We start from the raw sequence: 22,772 nt of genomic DNA on the forward strand, positions 1-22,772 counted from the left end.
TCTAGGTCGTTATGACTATCAACATATCTCTAATTACTTGCTGCGTTTATGAAAAATGCTATACTTGAAGTGCTGATCAGTTTTACGACGCTACTATAAAATATATCTAAAACGAGGCGCACCTATCCTTTAGGAACTCACTGCAGCATTCATTTAAAAAATCCCATTTTAAAAACGGTAGATGAAACATCGAAAAGTATGACAATATTTTTTCTAACTTTTGCAAAGAGAAATTTACAAACTGAGAATATATTTATAACTTTCAATGTTATAAAATTAATTTTTCAGAGTAATATGATTTTATTTACATACGTGAGAACTTCCACTTTGAAAAAATGTCTGATAGCGACGTCAAAAAGTAACCGATTTGACGTAAAATGACCAAACAGCCAAATTATTAATATCACTCTAATTATATCAAACTCGTATACATAATAATTTTTTATAGAACAACATCTATTCTAATGAAAACTATTATAAAATACGTGTGTATTCTCACCATTTTCTTCTTCGATGCGTTCGGTACATTCGTCAAAAAATGCTAAACCCGCCATGTCCATATCAGATACAAAACTCCTTTCTTCTATAAATCTAAAAAAATATCAAACACAATAATATATTGCAAAAATAATATTTATAGTCCATAATATATGTAATGTAGTCAAACTTCAAAACTTCTTGATAGTGAAATGAAAATAATGCACATTGTATGTAGATTGAATGTATCGGTATTATGTATGAGGATAAAAGTATCACTCAATCCACATAATAAAACATTACTTTTAATTAGCATATGATCTATAGGTAATAATCACCGAACGTGAAATTAATTCTTATTACATTACTTATTGATAGTAATTAAATAATAGCGATGTACGAACGTTCTACATCATTCCAAATGGAGATTTTTTGAAACATTACTACAACACAATACAGGCACAGCATGCTTTCTTACTAATAATTACTAACAATAAAACAAAACAATATGCACAATGATATTGATAAAATTTCTGTGAAAGAAATTCAGAAAAGCTCACAATAATTATCATGTGTTTGACATCAAAATTGAAAGTAGAATTGTGTACTTTCTTGGTGAATAGAATATGACGCAATTAATAAATTTAGTTTCAAAATTAATAACTATTTTACAGTAAATTTTTTTAACAAATCTCCGCAGATATAGAGGTACAAAATCACCTACCGTGTTACATGTCATAGCATATATACACTTGCTTTTTTCATATTCTGCATGTTATCTAATAATAATTCTTTTATTCTTTTCGGTAAAAAACTACTAACTTCCGAACATCCGATAAGTTTTATAGAAATCAAGAAAATAAGGTCATTAACAATATACAGTGGCAATCATAAATATATATAAATTGGGGAACACTTTTGCCAATATATACATAACATTGTACATGGTTCGCAAGTTGCGGCTAAGATTCTCATTTTTCTCTTTGCACGTGTTAAAAGTATAATTCCTAAACTCTATTGCGGCATAAAATTTTGATATCTGATCCGTTTAACTATTAGTAAAAAAAATATAAAATTTTAAACAAGGAAAAACTTAATCCTTTATTTCTAGAGTATACATGTATTTCGCTAAGTTCATTTGATTATCATATATAGATAAGCATTGTATTTGTAAAATGTAGTTAGGAATATCAGCTTTTGCAGATAGAAACGAGTCATGGAAAATATATTACACGCACACAGCGCAGCGCCTAGAAATTCTCCATCTTAAGAACGAAAAATTGGTTTATCAAATTTCAGAATGCATTAAACTTTCGACTAATGCTGTCCATCAAACCGTCCATTAAAACAGATAGAAGTTAATGTAAATGTAAATAACGAAACACGTAAAAGTCCACGGAGAATAACGCCACGATTGAACAAAACGGTACATCATCTGACAAAATTTAAACACGAATGAGCACACAAATTAATGTCTATACTGTTCGCGGCGATGTCTGATTGAATTTCGATTAAGAGTAACTTTTTATAAATCGAAAGAATCATAAGGCGAGGAGACTAGCTCCCATTAAAGAACATCTTCTCTGGATTAAAAAATAATGGACTAATGTAATTACATTAAAATTCGCCATACTCCTTTTATATCAAATGAAAAAAGTTACGAAAAACATAGAGCGAATTTGAAATCGACTGTTAAAGAAAGAGGTGGTTCTGTAATTGTCTACGCTGGAATGAATGAATACGAACGGTTCTGGTGCAATTTACCATATTAGTAGTATTATAAACTAGCATCTCTATGTATGTAAATATCTTGGATAAATATTTAATTCTTTTCATTTAAGAATACATAAAAACGATTGAATTTCAAGTTGGCAACGATTCCAAGCATATGTCCCAAAAGGCGAAACGGATTTGTAGGAACTAGCAGTTGCAGGGATAATGTTAATGTTATGTGTCGGCTAGCTTAACAGTTGGCCCATTAAAATCCAATATTTATTAATTAATAAAAAAAAAAAAAGAAATTAAAGCGAAGAAAGTCAAATGTATAAACAACTAATACAAAGAAATCAAGAATGCTTGGAACAACATTTCGTTTGTTTCAATGATTCCATACCTCGTCGCTGTGCTGAGTTCATATAAAAAAAAGGTGACCCAACGAAATATTACAATAGTTATCTATAGTAAATAAGTTGTTTATATTATAAAATAAACTATTTTTCATGTGTTTCCCCATTTAGCTATTTCCCAAATATCTCTTTTATTTTAAATTTGTTACTTTTTACTAACAATTGAACGGAGTTTGTTATAAAAGCTTCGCGTCATAAGAAGTAGAGCTTACGAATTACAGGCGTTTTTAACCGATTTTAACGTATACGACGAAAAAAGCAGAAATCTTAACCGCTTCTTTAGAACGATGTCTTATATTTATATTAATAAAATTCTTTTCCTATTTATATGCTTGCCATTGTACGTACAGGGTGTAAAAAAGTTATCTCTGCATCGGAGATCTGCCAAAAAGTAGTCGCGAAATTGGCTTTGATCTTGAAATTCAATTTCAATTTCAATTTTTTTATTGCATCATATTCTACTAATCGTGACGATTAAAAGTCTCAAAGGAACGAAAGGTCGCAACTTAACCGTTCTGTTAGAAAAAAACATTAAAATTTCATTAATCATATATACATATATGCTATATGTATATGTAGTATATAGTATATGTGTATATACATATATAAAACTAGTTTTATTTATAATATATTTATCGATTGAGGATTATTATCCAGCAGACGAAGGAGTCTATACAATTCATAGCAATGCAAACAAGAAGTAATAGAAGATCATTGTAGACTAAGAGAAATTTCAGATCGTCATAATTTCCAATGACGACTGGGACTAATTTAATGGATTATTCCAGTTCGGATGGGTAGATTACATCCGTTGAACAATTAAAACAATCGATTGAAAATGCTTGGCACCATATAAAATCAACGTGTAATCTTAGGGAGAAATTTAGATACATACATTCTAAAATAAATAAACTGAATACAAATGCTGTTTGTATCTATTATGTATGTTCAAAATTTGAATCTCTTTATTTACAGTGTGTAAGTAGTAATAATCACTTATACCGGCTGTCCGGTAAATTGTAATACAATCGACCAGGATCGAGACGGGGAGAAAGGTTTCTTGCATTTTTCGTTGATCGCTAGTGAGAGAATCACCTTGTGTGTATTTAACACTAGATCTATCGATAGTTAAGACGAAGCTATTTCTACCAAAACCAGTCAAAACGACTGGCCTTTAAAAAATACGTGATCATAGAATATTTTTTTATTTATTGATTTATTAGTTTCTTACAAAAGGAATTTCATGTTATGTAGTATATTTTTCGTATTATTAATCCATCTGGGACTGGTGTGGTATTTCTAGCGTTAGCATCTAGCGATCTACTGATCGATCTGGAATTTTCCTGACAATTGATACCATTGAAGGATACGCAGTAAAAATTCTAAAAACGTGTGGGAAGTTGTACAAAACCAGGAAACTGATTAATTCGGGTTCGGTAAACAGATTGCACCATATCACACTATGACAAGCACCAGTCATTTTGACTGGTATTAGTATACCTAGTCTTCGTACGAAATTATTTTGAGTTTGAATACATAAAGAACAAAATAAAATTCGTTATATTATTCCTTTAGTTATCGCTGCGAACATCATTACATTATTGCGGAGAAAAAGATATAACATGGACTGGAATTTCAAAACCAAATTGTAAAGCCAGTCATTTTGACTGGTACAATAATTTTAGTGTTAAAAGTTGTATTTGCAATATGCAATATGTCTAACGTCAACATAAACATCAATGTTCAAGAAACTTTCAGTCCATTCATCCACTACCGCCACCCCGCATCTATCGTTCTTTAGAAAGTTTCCTGATTGAAACAAACTGATTTCTATATTCTTTATATTCTTTATATTCAAAATCATTTTTTCTCAAAAACTAGAAGAGTAAGTGAAAAATTTTATTTAAAATTTTTCATATTTTTTTTACCTATCTTTTGTGTACACAATCACCCTCCTTGTCGATTGTACTACAATTTATCGAACACTGTATGTAAGTCGTGTTTGAACCACTCGTTTTTGTAAAAGATAACTATTTGTTGGAAATCATTTTTAAACGTCAGCTTCATATGTATATGATGTTTTAGGTTTAAAAATTGCTCATTGACGCATCGTATCTCATTAAAAAATTACACATCGTGAAAACATTGTATATGGAACAATCAAGCAGCCGAAGAAACAATAAGAAACGAGAATTCCTTGTTAAAATTTTGCTGTAAATTATTTTCATAAAATGGAAAAATTTGAAAACATTAAAGATTTCGCTCAAAGTAATTTTCTGCGAAACATAACTGTTCCTTGCATTTTGCACTACACGAATGAATATTACTTTAACAAAACATTTCATTAAAATTGTAATTTTGCAATTTATACGAAAAAGAGAAGGCATAGGATATTATGTTTTCCTGCATGTGCCTTCAATGTACAATGAGCCTTCGTGTTATTACGTAGGTAGTACGTAGACAGTATAATGGAGGCAAAAAGATATTAAACCAAGATAAATAATAACTTTTTTAAAAATCAACCAAACGAGTTGAATTTGGTTGACAAGTTAAAAGAATTAGTTTATTAGATGACGTGTAAAGAAATTTTGAAAAAATTGGAACTGGTCGAAATCGAAAACAAAATATGTAGTAAGTTTTTTCGACCTTTTCATCTCTGCCTGCAATACAAATTCTAAAAGTTCATTTTGTACGTTTATATCAGTTATATAGCTATCTATGTACCTACATGCTGAAAACTTCATCGAAATCGGCTGATGCAGAAACAAGTGACAGATATCGAAAGATGTAACGATCTTCCAATCTATGACAATTATAGGCGGAAAGTCAGACCTGAAGGGGTTTTTCATACACCAAGTAATTTTGTAATATATACTTGGAAATCATGAAACTAGGTGCTTCGCTCTATTTAGGATGGATTGTCTTATGTGCCAAGGAGTAATTCCCCGTTTTCTCGTTAATAATGTTGACATGGCACTACCTATTTTCTATTTAATTGCGAAATGTACACATATTGTAAATAATGTTAATATAGGAGGCAATGCAACTTTAAGATCATGTTTTAAGAGAACGTTTTACTTGCGAATCATGGTTCCTTTGACACTTTTATTCCTCATGACGAATACTAGGATCGACAAAATTTAGCCTATAAATGCAAGGTCAAGGTCAACTTTGCGATATCAATCATCTACCAAAGTCACGAGTTCGCAGAAATATATATATATATATATTTATATTATATATATTATTTATATTATATAATTTATATTATATATATATATATATAAGCTATTCGAACGAAGGTGATAAAAGATTTAATGCGAGCTGTTGTACATTGAAATAAGGTAAAAATGAAGAATAAAAAAATTATGATCCGGCTTTGTTTATTAGACACTGATATTTAAAAACCAACCAAAATTTCTAAACTCCGACAGCTTCCTACATGAACGAATACAGATCAATCTAAGCAAGAAATCCTCAAACGAAACATATCCAACATCTTACCTCATAAGTAAGTAATAGAGAAAAATACCATTACATTGTCATACACGATCCTACCTACATTTTCTAAAACAAGTTGTAGATTAAACGTTAAATCTGTGTACACGCATCTGTCACAGAAATCCATAAGAGAAGATTATAGCTTACCTTATGAAATTTCCGCGTGAAGAAGATTAATGACTCCTTCAGTCCTCGAATTTTCTCAGACAATTAAAAAATAAGGTAAGAAACACAAAGTACATAACAATCAGAGAAAAAATAATTATTGCATAATTTAATGTATATATATATGTATTTGTGGACATACGAAATAAAAAATGAAAAAAACAAGAAAAAATATGAAAGCTACAGAAAAGAAATTATACCGATATTAAAACTATAATTGATTAACTATAAATTAATATATAATTAAAAAATAGATTCAGGTGTCAAAATGATTATGTTCTCCCAAAACTACTTTATTATTTGAGTACTTTCCGAACACATTTGATAAACAGCATGTCCAATTTTATACTGATTACGCTTTTGCTTAAACATGACTTCTGTTTTTGGTCTAGAATAGCTTTGGAAGAGCAGCATCATTTCAATAACAAAAGCGAAATATTGAAAGATCTATTCAACGCAATACTTTAATTCTCGTTTTTCATTATACAATAGAGCCTCCTGTATTTGAACTTTCATTATCCGAATACCCAATATTCGTACATCCTGTTATACGAATAGACTGTCTGTTAGTAACACACAAAAATCTTTTTCAATTACAAACGTTATTATCATACGTATTATTATATTTCTGATGTGCTATTATATTTCATATTCGCAAAGCATGCTTACTAAAATACGAGATGCAAGATTTCACAAAAAAATATTCCTAATCGAAATATAAGAGATTAAAGTATTTAATTTCGTGATGATTGGTGCTTTTATGGGTTATAAAGGTGCCATAAGCAGAAATTTTACTCAAACTCAAACAGCAAATAAAAATGATAATTTTTTATTTTGAAGACTGTGCTTTTTTTGCCCCATAGTATTCCATGCATTAAAAAAAAAGTTTAAATGGTATAAAAAACATTAGTTACATATAGATACTTAGGTTAAAAAATTTATGTAATTCAGCTGCCCAAAAATATAAGACCTATAATTACTGAAAGAAAATGGCCATTTTCTTGATTTCTATTTGAATAAATAAAATTTAATATTACAAAAGTGATTATTCTGTTATCCACAAATTCTACTGTTCGGAATGATTTTGTTTTCTTATTACATAGTTTGGATATGGGAGACTCTGTATGTATCATATCTTAATTTATAACTAATTAACTGTAGCTGTAATATCGGTTTAATTTATTTTTCTGTACTTGCTTTTGTTTCTTTTTTTTTTTTCTTTTTTTTTCGTGAGTATACGGAAATATTACACTACCATAGTTATCTTGCTGCATTTATTACTATATTCTTGTTAATTATGTAAACAAACTCGTGGACCAAAGGAGACATTAATTCTCTCAATTCGAAAATTCCATAGGGTAGACTTCGATTTTCTCTTATAGATATCTGTGAATAGACACATTTAGTGTTTAATCTACAATATTCTACAAAAGTGGAGCGTGTATGGCACCAAATGTCCACTTCTGTACGACTTAAAAGAAATACAAAGTAAGCTGCCGGACATGTATCATTGAGTTCTCAAATATCCACAGATCACCGCGCCTCCGTCGCCTAAGTCTTAAATTGCCTTATATTCGGTTCGGATATAGAATCTTTCGCTTGATTTTTAAAAGTTGAAATAAACAGAGCCTCAAAGACACTCTTTTTAATTCTCCATTTTTATTTTATTTCGGCTTGTAGAAGTATCCCTTATACTTTTTAGTATTTTTGATCGAACATTTTATGTATGTATATTGAATATGTATATTGAATAAAACATGAAGTAATAATTCAGTAAATTTCTGAAATTGATTATTATTAAAAAAACGATGGACAGGTTTATGATGAAAGCGACGTTTATGTATATTAATAACAAACTTGGTGTTTGTAAAATGCGAAAGTAATTATACGAATTTGATCTGATGAATCTGAAAGCTCGTAAAAAAAAATCGTTTCTTTCTGGATAAAATCAAAAAATTATGTTTCCAAGATTACTGAAAAACATTGATTGTTAAGATATTTGCTAATAGTCGTTCATTTTACCAATGAATTTAGATCTTAAAATTAAACTAAAGTCAACGGTAAAAGGTTTAAAAGCATTAATTTCAGTTTGAAACGGGACGATATTGCAAACTATTGATCATACAATTAACAGTGCTATGAATCAATGTAGATATAATTTAAAAAGTTTCATATACATATTTCTGTCTGCAGAATATTAGATGCCAGAAATCTGGACTCTGCAAACTAATTATAATCCTCAAGATAAACTTCCCTAGGTTATTAGATCCATATGTTATGAACCATGGGAATCTATATTAAATACATATGTATAAAAGGCTTGAAAATTCTAACGTATAGTATATCGTAATCGAAGAACAGTGAAAGAATACTCCGTTTGAGATTGATTTGATTCGATGTCGAGATGAAAAATTATTATTCAAAAAGATAAATCAATAAAAAAAATAAAACAAACAAAATTAATAATTTATGTATTTCTTAATAAAATATTTGAAGCTTTCACGGCTCGCTGTTACAATAAGATTGTTCGTTAAAATTGTTCAAGACTTTGGGCTGTAAACTGTGTTCAATATGTAATTATTACATATACAGAACGAAATTGGCGAAACAAGAAATGTCAATGTACGTACATATGGTGATATTGATATTAATATTTGATGTATCTAAATTTTTCGCACTCAAGATTACGTGAAAGCCATAATGTATCATGACTTCCGTTATTAAGCAGTCAAGTTTTCTTTCTTATTGTGAAATGCAATAAGAATACATAACGTTTTATTAACGCAATATACGACAAACATGAACTTTTATATTTGACTTATATTGTATTAATAAGTATTCTTATAAAAAATTCTTGGAAGATTTTCAATATTATTATTAGTTATCGATTTAGTGATGACTAATTTTTATTCATAACATTCTGTTGTCAAATTATCGGAAGTGTTTAAAAAATCACAGCGACAATTATGATAAATACCCCATGTATGACTACTACCTATTAGCTTTAAGACTAATAGACGCTAATAGATTTAATATTTTCTTACAAAATGGATTCTTAAAATTTTCACACAGAAAGTAAATATTACAAACAAATAATTCAAAATCACTTGAATATCTTAAATGAGTAGAATATTTTAGAAAGCCAATTTTAATACCATATATACCCGTTAATATCGCACACTCTTTATAAAAATTAAAAAGTGACTCGATCTATATCTATAATGTTCTACAAAAGTTGAATTTCAAAATTTAAATTCGTAGTAATCGAAAATATTCTTTAAATAACAGCAATGACCTGCTTATTTCATAAGAATTTTTTATATGCAGTACCGCCGTATATGATATTAATAAATGATTTATTATGTTAAACTTTGTAAATAATATAAAAGAAATATTAATAAAAACAAACCTTATAAACATTTGCGTTTTCACTAACATACTATAAAATTTCGCATGAGCCTTGTCCCGACTTCTAAGAAACGCTTGTATATTGAACAAACTAGTTGGGTCTGTGGAACCAACTGTTGGCGCTTTGGTAATTGGTAGTAAAAAAGCACGATAACCTTTGAGTATAGTAGCGGTAAATCTTAGAAAAGCGTCTTGTATTTCGAGCTCCAAAGCCTGCTCTTTTCGCTTCTGCTGAAATTCTTTATCCACACTAAATTCTTCATCTTCTGTGTCTAAAAAACAAAGTCATTAAAGATGAAAGTATTGTGATAAAAAAAGAACAAGCACAACAATACTGAACATACCTTTCATTGATGAATAACTTTTGCCCAAAGAAATCAACTTCGAATAAAGATGTTCTAAACAATTTCTAAGCTGTCTAGCTGCTTTCTTTGGTAACAGTTTTACATTTAAATATTTTTTATCATCACAAATCGCTATATTATTTGTGTCCAAATTGACACAATTAACATCAGAAGGAGGGTCATATAAATCAAAAAATCTGGAATCCACTCCTATTAAAAACGGCAGCGGAGCATGCAGAACCTAAAATATAACATTTGTTATTACCTTTGGCATTTACCATTAAGCCGATAAAATAAAATACATTACTTCAGCCAATCCAAGAGGGCACAAAGGTATGTACGGGCACTGCCATTTAAATGGAAATAGTATCATAGCGATTGCTTCGCTCACCGATGTAAGTACATCAGGACGTAACGAATGTACAAGTATTTTTTGTTCAGTAAGGATTAACAATAATATAAGTAAACAATTATCGGGTCCTAAATTTATGAGTAACTGTCGAAAACTGGCACCAGATCTAGGAAGCGCCAAATCTTCTGGTTGAGTCAAAATTAATCTGTCCGTAGTACTTAACTGCACAAGAATTCTCGGTCTCTGTGGACTTGGAAATGGTATATCATACAAAAAATATGCTATATATTTCTCAATAGGAACTTGTTGCGGTTTGCTATTACACATGCTATGTAAGAAAACTAAAAATTTTTCAAATGTGTCAAAAAACGGCCAATGTGATAAGATGCATATAGATTTACTAATGTTCAAAGATTGCGTTGCAGGATTTGTATACTGTAATTTTTCTAACTGAGCTAGTGTGAGCTTTTTAAATATTCCAGATTGCTTCTGCGTTTTCATTTTTAGCTGTTGATAGTCAATTTCTGCGTGTTCGACTGAAACAAGAAAAAAATGTTCTTTATTTTTCTTTCTAGAATTAATCTTATAACGTTATATTTATTTAATGCGTTTTAACCATTTTCACGTATTTTACGTAGGTCTAAACAAAAAAAGTTTAAGAAGCAGAAAATGGTTAAAAATTAACGATTTTACAGATCAGGAGCAATATTTGTTATAATTTGGGAGTATTTTCCAACAAAAATTTTATCGGGGAAAAAGAAATATTCTTCCAGTTGATGAATAAATGATAAATAAATAAAAGTGATGACGAAAAAGTGGAAATATTTTTTCGTAGAAAAAAATGATATATGTATTTTTATCAAAATTCTATTTTATTATGTTACTTCGTTAAAGTCATAATGTGATTTAAACGTATAACCGCATCCTCTACTGCAACCGCCACTCCGATTAAATAGTTGAACATAAAATGATTCTATAATAGTTGTTCGTAATATATTATTCAATGAAAATTAGCATTTCTAAATGGAACCTATTAAAAAGATCCTTCGTTCATTACTAGCTTTCAGAACAAGAATGACAATTATACATGTATATGATTGAAAAATGTTATACATATCTGAAATTTATTATCTCATATCATATACTAAAGCTTCATCACGGCTTAATGTACGCATTTCCTTTCATAAGTTAGAATAATTTAATAATAATTCTAAAGAACGAAAGTAAAATAATTCGCATAAGAATTTGATAACTTATAAACTAAGCATCAATTAATGTAAAGGTGTTTCAATATTACAAGTTAATTAAGCATAAACACGATAAAAAGGATATCTTTAACTCAATAAACGTATGTCTGATCTTACTTTATTTCTTTTTTGTCTATAAATCTTTAAGAATGCATATTTTCCAACTAGTTGTTTCGAATAACAGACGTTTCTATAATGTTTCTTAGCATTTACGTTTAAATAGTTATTAATAAACTCTTTAAAATAAAATAGATTTTTAAATAAAATAGTCATGTTTTGAAGTACTAGCAGTCAAATTAGTAATTAAAGTAAAGTATTATACGAAAGGGTAAAATGAACGTAAATTCTATTGCTCTGTTTTTATCTATACATTTAAAAAAATAATTAATGCGCTAGAGCTAGGGTTACAAGCACCATACGGGTTAGTGAGAAAAGTCAACAAGAATGTATATATTGTTAGTATATTGGTTTCATCGTAGCATTGTAACTTTAGATTATTCATCATTTTTTACTAACGAAATATTACATAAAACTTGACTTATCATAAATGTGTATGCCGTGGTAAATCAATGTACACTTAAGTTACCTATTTGACATTCTGTTTTGATACACCGAAAATGCGTTAAAATAAATCTAAACATATTGTGCACCTTTCTTGGAAATTGTCATTAATATAAATGCCATATAGAGCGTCACAAAATATGTGGAGGATATTTACAAGGTTAGTTCATGACATTAAAACGACGAGAATAATTATTCATGCATAAAAATGTCGTTTGAGACTTATTTTTCAGATTATAGACGATAGAATTTTACACTCGAAATATACTGGTATCAATGACACAACTGAGATACCTTTGTCCCTATCTTACTTATACTTCATATTTCTCACTCTAATTAATGTAACAATCGAAATCCTATGTATGTATATGCTGCCATTTGTTTCAGTTGGTGGATCTTGAAATTACAGTGAGAAACATGAAATATGAACGAGATAGAAAGAATGATTCACTAACTGATTCATTGATAGTAGCAGATTTTTGACGTAAAATATCATTTATTACTTGAAAAATAAGACTCAAATTAATCGAATTAATGCCACAAAGGATATTTCATAATTAAAGATAAGGGGCCATAAATTCTTTTTATTTCCTTATTGTTGTATTTAGTAAGATCAAAAATTACAAAACCTTTTTTTAAAAATAGCACACCCAGCCAATCGAGCAGAGCAGTTGGTACATTCATGAAAGACAACATTTATAGCTAACAAATCACAGTCACGTTCAGGTTTGCAGCTATAGTCGTCAAAATCTTCCATAAAACATACAATACACATATACAACATCTATATATGAAACAGCCAGCATCTAGATGAACACGAAGTTATTCACCTAATAAACCAATTACCGAAACCCTTTATTATCCTTGGTTTTAATAGCCATAAACTTCTGTAGGGTTCTTACAAAACTGATACATGTGGTACTATCACCGTAAAGGAGACATAATCTGCCAACTTAGACTTTCTATTAGACATCAATAATTCTACCTACTTTAACACAGCATCTGGGGCTGTTTTAATGCAATAGACATATCGCTATGTAACCCTTCAGTTGCTCAAAATATCACATGGAATGTAGTAAATGATCTGTACGATAGCGACCGCTTCTCGATCAAGATAACACTAAAATATCATCTGAGCTATGACATCTAATTCCACAAGCTCTCAAGATGGAAGTTTTAAGAAATCAACTGGGCAATGTTCCTTGGCAGAATATTTAATTCAATTCCTCGATATATGGAACCAAATCCGTCAAATGCTGATTTAATAAACGAAACATTTACAAATTTCATAAACATTATTACAAAAACAGCTGCCTTATCTACTCCACAAACAGAAAACTCCAGTAATATAAAAACCCAATATGATCCATGATGGAATGAGTTATTAAAAATTGCAAACATCTTTCAATGGATATAAAAACACATAAATCTCTGATAAATCTTATCAATTTTAAAGAATATAGAGTTATATCTCGAATAAACGAACTACTTCTCTCTAATTATTGAAATTTGGAAAAAAATAAAAGCGATCAAAGTTTTAAATCACTAATGCCCGCCTTGACTAAAGAAGACAGCTCACTTGCCACAGATTCGTATGAAATATCGGACATGTTAGGATCAACATTTCAAACAATTTTAGCGATAAGTACTGAAAGGAATTCCAACATCACAAAAAGAAAGTACACCCATCGACTTCCTCAGATACAAACCATGACTCATCCACCATATTCGCCCTGGATATGCCTCTTCGAACCGTTGAATTAAAATATTTTTTAACTAAATGTAGCAATACCAGTCGTAGGCATGATGGAATTGCAAACATACTTCTTCTCAACCTGCCCTTGATTACATGCTTTCCCTATTCAACTGTATCTGAATTCACAATGTATTCCCAAACAGATGGAAGGAAGCCATAGTCATTCCTATCTTAAAGCCAAAATTCCAACTGGCCTAAACAAGTATCGTCCGATTGCATTCACTAATACGATGTGCAAATTAACAGAGAATATTATTAACTATAGATTCTGTTAGGACTTGGAAAAATATCTGTTAATTTCCAAATTTCAAAGTGATTTTCTCTACCTATAGCCATTTAATAAACCTGGAGATTAACATGCGACGCACATGCCAATCAACACCATCCGACTGTCGTATCTCCCGACATAGAAAAAGCTTATGACTTATGATATGATAATTTTCATCAGTAATTTCTTACATATAGGAGTTATCAAAATCAGAGCCAACAACGCTCTCTCTTCCTCTAAAGCTAAAGAAATTACCAGTCCAGACAAAGGGTTATTATTTACCGGCGATTTAACTATAATATGCAGAAGAAAGAACGGTCACGTCACTGAAATATACTTACAAGGAACACTAAACAAATTATGAAAATGTCACAGATTACCGAATTCAAATTTTCTAACAAAAAATCAGAAATAATTATTTTCTGCAGAAATCGGCATCCTACAATCATAAAGTTGACCCTCAACAGCCAAGAAGTAAAATCAACTGTAATCAAATTATTATGACTGACCTTTGACTCTCGATTATGACTGGAAATGTTATCGATTCTGTCAGCAATAAAGGCAATATGCAACCTAGCGACTCCCTATACAATTTCCCTTTCTGAGGGGTACCTAAAAAAAAAGATGCCAGCGGCGGAACGAAATAAAGAAACTATTCTTTATTTCATTACTACATGATTTGCAAAAACTTAACGAAGAACCGCAACAGAACGTCGATTCATTACCTAACATAGACACGATTCTACATCAGTTAGGGAACGCAAGATATTTCTCCGCATTTGACTTAACCTTTGGATTCCCGAAATACTCACGCAAAACCGCTTTTAGCGCTCCACATGAGCATTACAAATATCGACAAATGCCAAATTAAATGCTTTTGGCTTTTAAAAGACGATCTCGCTAGTTCAACGTGATGAATGGTGCATTAAAAATCCTTATCAATCAAACATGCTCTGTATATTTGGACGAAATATTCGTATACGGCAAAACACACAACAAAACACACAGGAACACAATAAAAAACCACGAGTACTATTACAGCGGTTGAAAAAGACAAGCCTGAAACTGCAGCCTGATAAATGTGAGTATCTGCGGCCCGAAGTGATCTACCTCGGGCATGTCATATCAGAAAGCGGCAACACCTAGTAATCCTAAGCAAATTAAACGATTCTTAGGACTGTGGTTATTAATGAAAATTTTTTTAAGACGTTAACAAATTAGCAAAACCGATGACGTCCTTAAAGAAAGCTATCGATTGAAAATAGGAAAAAATTACGGAAAATATCGTTCCAATCACTTGAAACAGCACTAATCACGAAATCAGTACCAGAATATCGCGAATTTCAAAAGTTATTTTCTCTAACAACCGATGCATTTTGGAGCGGTACTCAGCCAAGGACCTATAGGATCAGATAACCGGTATACGCGTTCAGAACCCTGAATAACTCCGAAATATATAACTCCGCAATATGAGTATGTGCACATTTCCGATCATACCTGTATGGCTGAAAATTTAAAATTGTTATCGATCACAGACCGCTAGTTTGATTGATGACCGTCGAGAACCCTAATTAAAGATTGATGCGATGACGTCTTTAACTGGAAGAATACGAATATGGAATAGAGTACAAGAAAGGAAAGATTAATACGCTGATGCGTTGTCTCGCATTTTTTCTGTAGGAGAAGTGCCATCTCACTGGTCACACTTAAAATTCTCAGCGAACGGGAAGGCGATATCAGTAACATGCTTGAAGAAATAATGGATTTAGAGAAATATGTGACACAATTCCTACTTAATCAGGAATCAAAGTACAGCAAATTCAAACAACTGAACAAGGAACCATTGGTAACACTAATACACATGAATAGACATCCGTTAAACACATCGCAGCTGTATTAACGAAAGTTGAGCCTTTAAAATTCAACGATAGAGGATAACAAATACAACAGCCTGGCTAAGAAATACAGACTGGAAGAATTATAACTCATAAAAAGCCATCAAAAGCCGAACAAGGAATCTATACAATATCATCGATTTTATTTTCAGTGACACCGACATTAACGTTAACTTAATTACAGAAGAACCATATCCATGGACTGAGAGATATTCATTCGTGAAACAGGTACACGAATCTGCACTAAATGGACACGCGAAAATTTTTAAAGCTGTAGTGAGAATAAGAGATATTATGCTTAATATGAAAAGTATATATCTCAGAAGAAATATTACATTGTCAATTTTACAGAAAAAGCAAAGATGAACAAATAAAACCAAAGCAAGGATTGAAATTATAAATTACAAATACAGCAGTGGCAGCACACCAAATAGTCGTCAGTGTCTTAATAAGTTCACTATCCAGAACAAATAAGGGAATCCGTTATATCTTATCGATACAAGACCAATTAACGAAACTCGTAACACTGATCGCCCTGCAGGATATCACGACCAAGAAAAGAAAAGATAATTTCATGAAGTACCTATCAATTTACGTGTTTCGAGAGAAGCTGATTGGAAAAGGTTCTGAAAATAAAATCAACACGGGCTATCACTTATAGGCTTCCATAAAATAGCAACCTCGAGAGAGCACACCATATAATAAAAGAATAGCTTAGACACTACGTAAACCGGGATTGAATCAATTGGAACAAATTCATTAAATTAATCACGCTTTCATATAATACGGCAACATATGAAGCAATGGAGGAACAGACTATATAAGAGAACTAAGGAATCATCTTTAATTCCAAATAGAAAAGGCAAAAGAAAAACATATATATATATATAGAAAAGGAGAAACGCAAGGAAATCTACGACAATAAAATAATTAAACGCGTACCAAAATACCAAATCGGAGACATGGTATACATTCAGAATGTTAAATATTAAGTAAAAATAATCATTCCGAACTTATACATGTTAACAAGTTAAAACTAGCGAATTCTTCATTAGATACATCTGAGGTAGATTATGTTTCCACTATGGACCCATTAAACCCAGTGCCTAACGCCTCCAGGAAGCAACTCGTACGAAGTAAACATACCATACCTAAATGCTAGAGCATCTTGCCAAGATACGGATGTAACACAAAATTTGCAGCTGCTTAAGAGCAGCTATGTATAAAACAGAACGTGGTATATAGAACATATGTCAATTTCTTTAATTCCAAACTAGCTTCTATCAACAGTAACAACATCAAACTTTATAATTTATTAAATATATTATATATTGCCCAAAATGAGTATGAGATCGAGTTTGAGAAACTAACGTTCGAGTTAACCAATATTCTAAACGAATATAGTAACGATATAAATAATCTAATCCCTAATAATTAATCGAATGCCGTTGCGGATAGTAAATATATCATAACACATCCGCAACTCATACATCCCGATATTCTTTTCGGTACATTTAGAAAGATCAAACTAGCTGTAGAAACGCTTCTAATACCTTTAGAAACTACAGACTCTTGTAGATATTAGCAAGGTAAGTATGATATAACGATAAGCTTGTTTACATACTGAACATTTCACATTTTGCCTACCGCGTAATTTCTATTTCATATAAAAAGGCTCCAGGAATCTTTTATTTCTATGACCCTTCAGACGAATACAGCGTGCTAAACACGATTAAGATGATCCTCGTCACTACAAATAAAGTATTACTAAGTAAATACAAACGTAGTAACAACTTCCATACACGTAAAAGTCAGATGCCAAACTATTCAATCACCTACAAAGACGCTTGTTTAACAAATCTGCTAAGATCCCGTTCAGACGGCAACTCATGTACAATAAGATACGCATAATTCCGAAAGACTCTTTGGATCCAGCTATGATCTAATATGCGATGGCTAGTTTAGTTTAGTTACAGTTGCAACGATCAAAAGCCTAGGAATGTAGATATTTCCGAGACTATACTACTAACAATATATAATACTAACAATATGACCCGACTGCCAAAGCAACTCTGACTAGGACTATATATATATATTAATAATAATATAATAAATAACTAATAAATATATAAATAACTAATTATGTTACGGGGCAACATTAACAACACTGAATTAGGAGATAGATTGAAAAACCGATCTCTCCTTAATTCGACTAATTCTCACCATGTAAGCACACACAGACACAAGATTGTCAAGAAGTGTCACTGGAAAATTCTCAAATAACAGCTTGTGGTAACTTACGTTCTTTAAAAATCATAACCGCATAAACTGTAACAAATCAAAAACTTGCACAGAGTTAGCGACGCGTACTGTGCTAGTTCAAGAGGCAAAAAGACAAATGCAGGATTTAAAGATGAAGAAATACAAAGCATCAAGTTACCTTTACCGATCGGCAATATTTTCTTCTACTCGCAAATTTGAGTTAGTAGAATCACATTCGAAATTTAGCAATTCCATCTCTACTAACCATAAGGATTATTTTTTAATTACCATGTAAATTCTTTAAATTCTAGATATAATGAAAAACAGTCTAGATATAATGTAAAACAGATGTTTAAAGACTACAGCAGGGTAATAGTATCGAAAGTTCCCTTGAATCGATTTTAGCAAACAATGCTTCAATGACAGTTTGCCGAAAGAGAATATCATAAACCAATTTTCAATCCTATACCTCCCTATTAGCAAAATTGAATACTAAAATTATGCTTCAACTTGCTTTTATTTCTATAATAAACATATTTGGTCAAACAACCAATAACACAAATACACGTTAATTATAACATATCATAAAAATTTTTATTATCTTTTGAGACTATCTTACATATCCAATAAATATGTATTGTTTATCGGAAACATGTTCACCAATATGAACAATTATAGTAAAAAATGATTTAAATGTTTGTGTAATGAATAAATTAAAATTATTTAAATTCACGAATAAAGTTTAAATTGGAAACATAAAATACGGTTTAGTAAATGTTTTAATTTTTAGTTGTGTTTCATTTTATTTGTACATTGTACACTGCATATATTTAATTTATGAATATATTTATTATAGGAAGAAAGTTTTTGCTGAGATCTAAATAAACCTCTTTCGGATTGGAAACAGCGTTCTCCTTTTTTTAAATTGCGTTTTTTTATAAACAATTGTTACATTGTGTTAAAAAATTGAAAAAAAGTTTGTGTACACTACCGGCCGTAAATATTAGGAAACCTATTTGTTATATTTATTAGATAATTCTAACAAATTTTTCTTTACCTTGTGTTTACGTTACAAGAAATATATGATACAGATGGTATAATATATCGATAATAAATAATAATATGTATAACTGAAGAGTGAAAACAATGAAAAACGTACAATTTATATGAAATAGTTATGGTCGACAGTGTATGTGTGGTCTGGCAGCGAACCGTGCGCACATTTTTCTGCGATGGCTGCTTGGGACGGTATGGTACGAGGATATTTCCTCTTCTCGCTGTGCAAATACATTTTTTCACCAAACTCACCGAGCGAAGAAATTCGTTTCTAATTTGGCCGTTTAACAGCTAGAAGTGGTATTTCCTCAAACCTACTTTTCGCTGAATTTCTGAATTTCTCCTATAAATATCGGCGACCAATATCCTATTTATCTCTGCACATATGTATATACTGACGGTTCTAAAATTTAAAACAGCACTGATTATGCAATTATACGTATCTGGTCAATTGATCATAAAAGTCAAATTTCATCATGAAGCTTCTACATATCTCTTTTTTGAGTTTAACGCGTTAAAACATGCCATGGAAATTATAGAAAATGATCGAAACAAATATGTATTTCGCTACTTCTTACGATTCTGTAAATACCATCCAAGCAATCCAAAATCAATGGACAAACAACTCCACCATCCAAGAATATCAAAAATCTTAAGTCAAGACAATCCAAAATAATAATTCCGTCATAGTAATCTGAATCCCTTCTGATATAGGCATCGAAGAAAATGAAAGAGCGGACAGAACAGTGAGAAAAATAGCTGATTCACCAACCTGATCGTAGCGTAGGTGCATCGTTTGAAATCGTTCTTTCTTATTTAAAAGAAGTAATACAAGAAAATTGAAATGAAAAATGGAAATCATCTACAGAACCACGTTTACCATCGATCAAAGATAATTTTTTTTAAAACAATATACCACGCTTGCTATAACAACGCAATTAAGTTACCAATATCACATCAAAAAAGAGCCCCCATCCTGCGACCTGTACACAATACATGACATCTGACAGTAGAAGAACACATCATCATACACTGCATGCATACATCATACAGACAACAATTTAATATGAGGACATCCTAATGAGCACCTTAAACGACAACTTAAAGGACAAAGAATCAATGTAAAGGTTAATATAATATTTAAAACCTACCAAACGTTATGACAAATTTGTTCTTATGTTTGTTTTCTTATGTTGTTAGTAACCGGTATAAGCAAGTGATGCGACATTAAATAATAGATATAGTACAAAAGAATTAAAGGATCATCAATTTGGAAAAAAAATCATATAAGTTTGTATGGACTCATTTTAAAAAACAAAGTCTCTCCATTTCATTTCTGAAGGCACTTTTATATTCGGAAGCACGAGGTGAAAGAGAAGATAAATTCTATTTATCCCGGTCTTATGATATCTAATACATTTTGTTTGCGATTCATTTTGAAATGAATTTAAGAAACAAAGTTTGTGCTTTATTCGACGAACTTCTTCTAAAAGTTATACGATTTATTATTCTCGTTTTATCACACTAGATACACCAGAAAGTTGCGTAGGCAGACTTGCATTTTGTGTGTATGTTTTTCATGGGTGTTTAATGTTTAGTATGTGTGTATAATGCGTATATTAACATATACTTCTAACATCTATTTTTAATGTATATTTAGTGTGTGCATTCAATGCGTGTTTGTTGCTAGTGTCTGTATTTAATATATATACAAATACAATTTGTGTATATGTACATATATACAGTGCACAATCACACATTAAAATTATGTACGAAATTCACGCACTAAAAACATATGTACGAAATGCAAATCTGACTGTGCGACCTCTTCACTAATGTCAGCTGCGTAGTATTCATTGAAAGTGTGACGGCAACGAAAAATCGTATATCCACATTTGTGAAATCGATGCAAAGAAGAGGCTTTTGTCCTGGACAATCCAATTCAAAAGATCAAAAAGATTATGAGAAAATAATTAGAAAATAAATTAAAGTAAAGAAGTTACAGCAGTTCAGAGATCAATTATTTTTCGATAAAAATTAATAGTCTTATAATATTACTGCGAGGCGTATAATAATGTTTGCAAAAATAACATTTAATTTAAAAAAGAAATATTTTTAAGGCTCCAATTTTTTGTTTTTTAAACTTTTTGTTACAAAAGATAAAAGATGATATCTATCAGTTTGTAAACAAAAAGAGTCTCAAAATAAGTAAAGATATAAACTTATTGTTGGAAAAAAAGTCCTTACTATATGCCATAAGACTTGAAGATATCAAAGATATAATAATTACCATGTATATGTATTTCTTTTCCTCATTAGGTACTACAAATACTACTTAATGAAACCTTTTTATAGCTAAAGTATCAATATCTAAAATAATAAATACTAAAGCTCCTTGTATAAATAGTAAGCAGTAAATAAATTTGAATATGTGTAGCATTTTTGTTTCAACTACGTATGTGCTTATTAAATATGAATTCTATTGTATGTAGCATAAAACCGTTCTAATATTTTTTATTGTTATTATTATTATTATAAATATATATTAAATATGATAATATAAATTTTAACTTATGATAAAGATTAATTTATAATTTTAATAAAATTAGAATCAAATTTAAACAGTAAATAATTGTTATTATAATAGTTTACTTCATATTGTTTCACTTGAATATAGGATATCCAATAAATTGTAGGAGATGATGATTCTTTATAAAAAGAAAGTAAAACATAGAAAATAAACATTTTTGATTGCTTTTCTAGTTATCAAGAAAAATAACTAAGTATGTAATTATAATACTACAGGTTTAGGTTAAATAGGTTTAGTACTAACTGCATTTAAATCGTAATCTTAATAATTTATTTTATGAAACAATATTAAACTATTACTTCCAGTAATAAATGATAAGCAATATCTACCCATGCTGGCATAAGCAAATCTTTCTTTAGTTTTACAGTATCAAATATCATGAATTAATTGCAACACGCTTTGTCTTCTAAGTTCCTCAAAAACAAGGATAAATCTTTGTTTTAGTTACTCAGCACTTGTTATTTCTTCCATATAAACAATCTTTATTTTTTACAGATAATGGATGTCAAATCTAGGTTCTAATCATGCATGGAAAATCATGGTGATCAAGCAATTTTGTCGCTAAAACTAATCCAACAATGATAACAATTCTTTAATACAAATATTACATTGCTATTAAAATGTGTTGATGTGATCTGTTAATAAATTGAATTTTTTAATGCTTGTAGTGAAACATCTCCAATTAATGAAAATAATTCTTCTCTCAAAAAACACAAGAATAAAGTATCATTTAAAATTGATAAGAAGTAAAGATTAATAATTTC

At 30.3% G+C, this 22,772-nt stretch overlaps 2 protein-coding genes across 2 annotated transcripts in view; one reads left to right on the forward strand and one right to left on the reverse strand.

Annotated features, from left to right (window-relative positions):
* Window positions 1–22,772, forward strand: part of Ppt1 (Palmitoyl-protein thioesterase 1) — a 107,779-nt gene that overhangs the window by 62,201 nt on the left and 22,806 nt on the right. The window lies entirely within an intron of this gene.
* The window catches only part of Crag (DENN domain-containing protein Crag), a 44,538-nt gene that overhangs the window by 16,564 nt on the left and 5,202 nt on the right, over window positions 1–22,772 (reverse strand). The window contains exons 5-8 of the mRNA XM_069132626.1: window positions 10,329–10,909; window positions 10,022–10,262; window positions 9,679–9,949; window positions 500–591 (exon numbers count right to left, since the gene is read on the reverse strand). Of these exons, the coding sequence (XP_068988727.1) occupies window positions 500–591; window positions 9,679–9,949; window positions 10,022–10,262; window positions 10,329–10,909 (1,185 nt within the window). The remainder of the gene's footprint in view (window positions 1–499; window positions 592–9,678; window positions 9,950–10,021; window positions 10,263–10,328; window positions 10,910–22,772) is intronic.

This window comes from Bombus flavifrons, chromosome 3 (genome assembly GCF_040668555.2).
Source record: "Bombus flavifrons isolate JBK064 chromosome 3, iyBomFlav1_principal, whole genome shotgun sequence".
NCBI classification, from domain to species: domain Eukaryota; kingdom Metazoa; phylum Arthropoda; class Insecta; order Hymenoptera; family Apidae; genus Bombus; species Bombus flavifrons.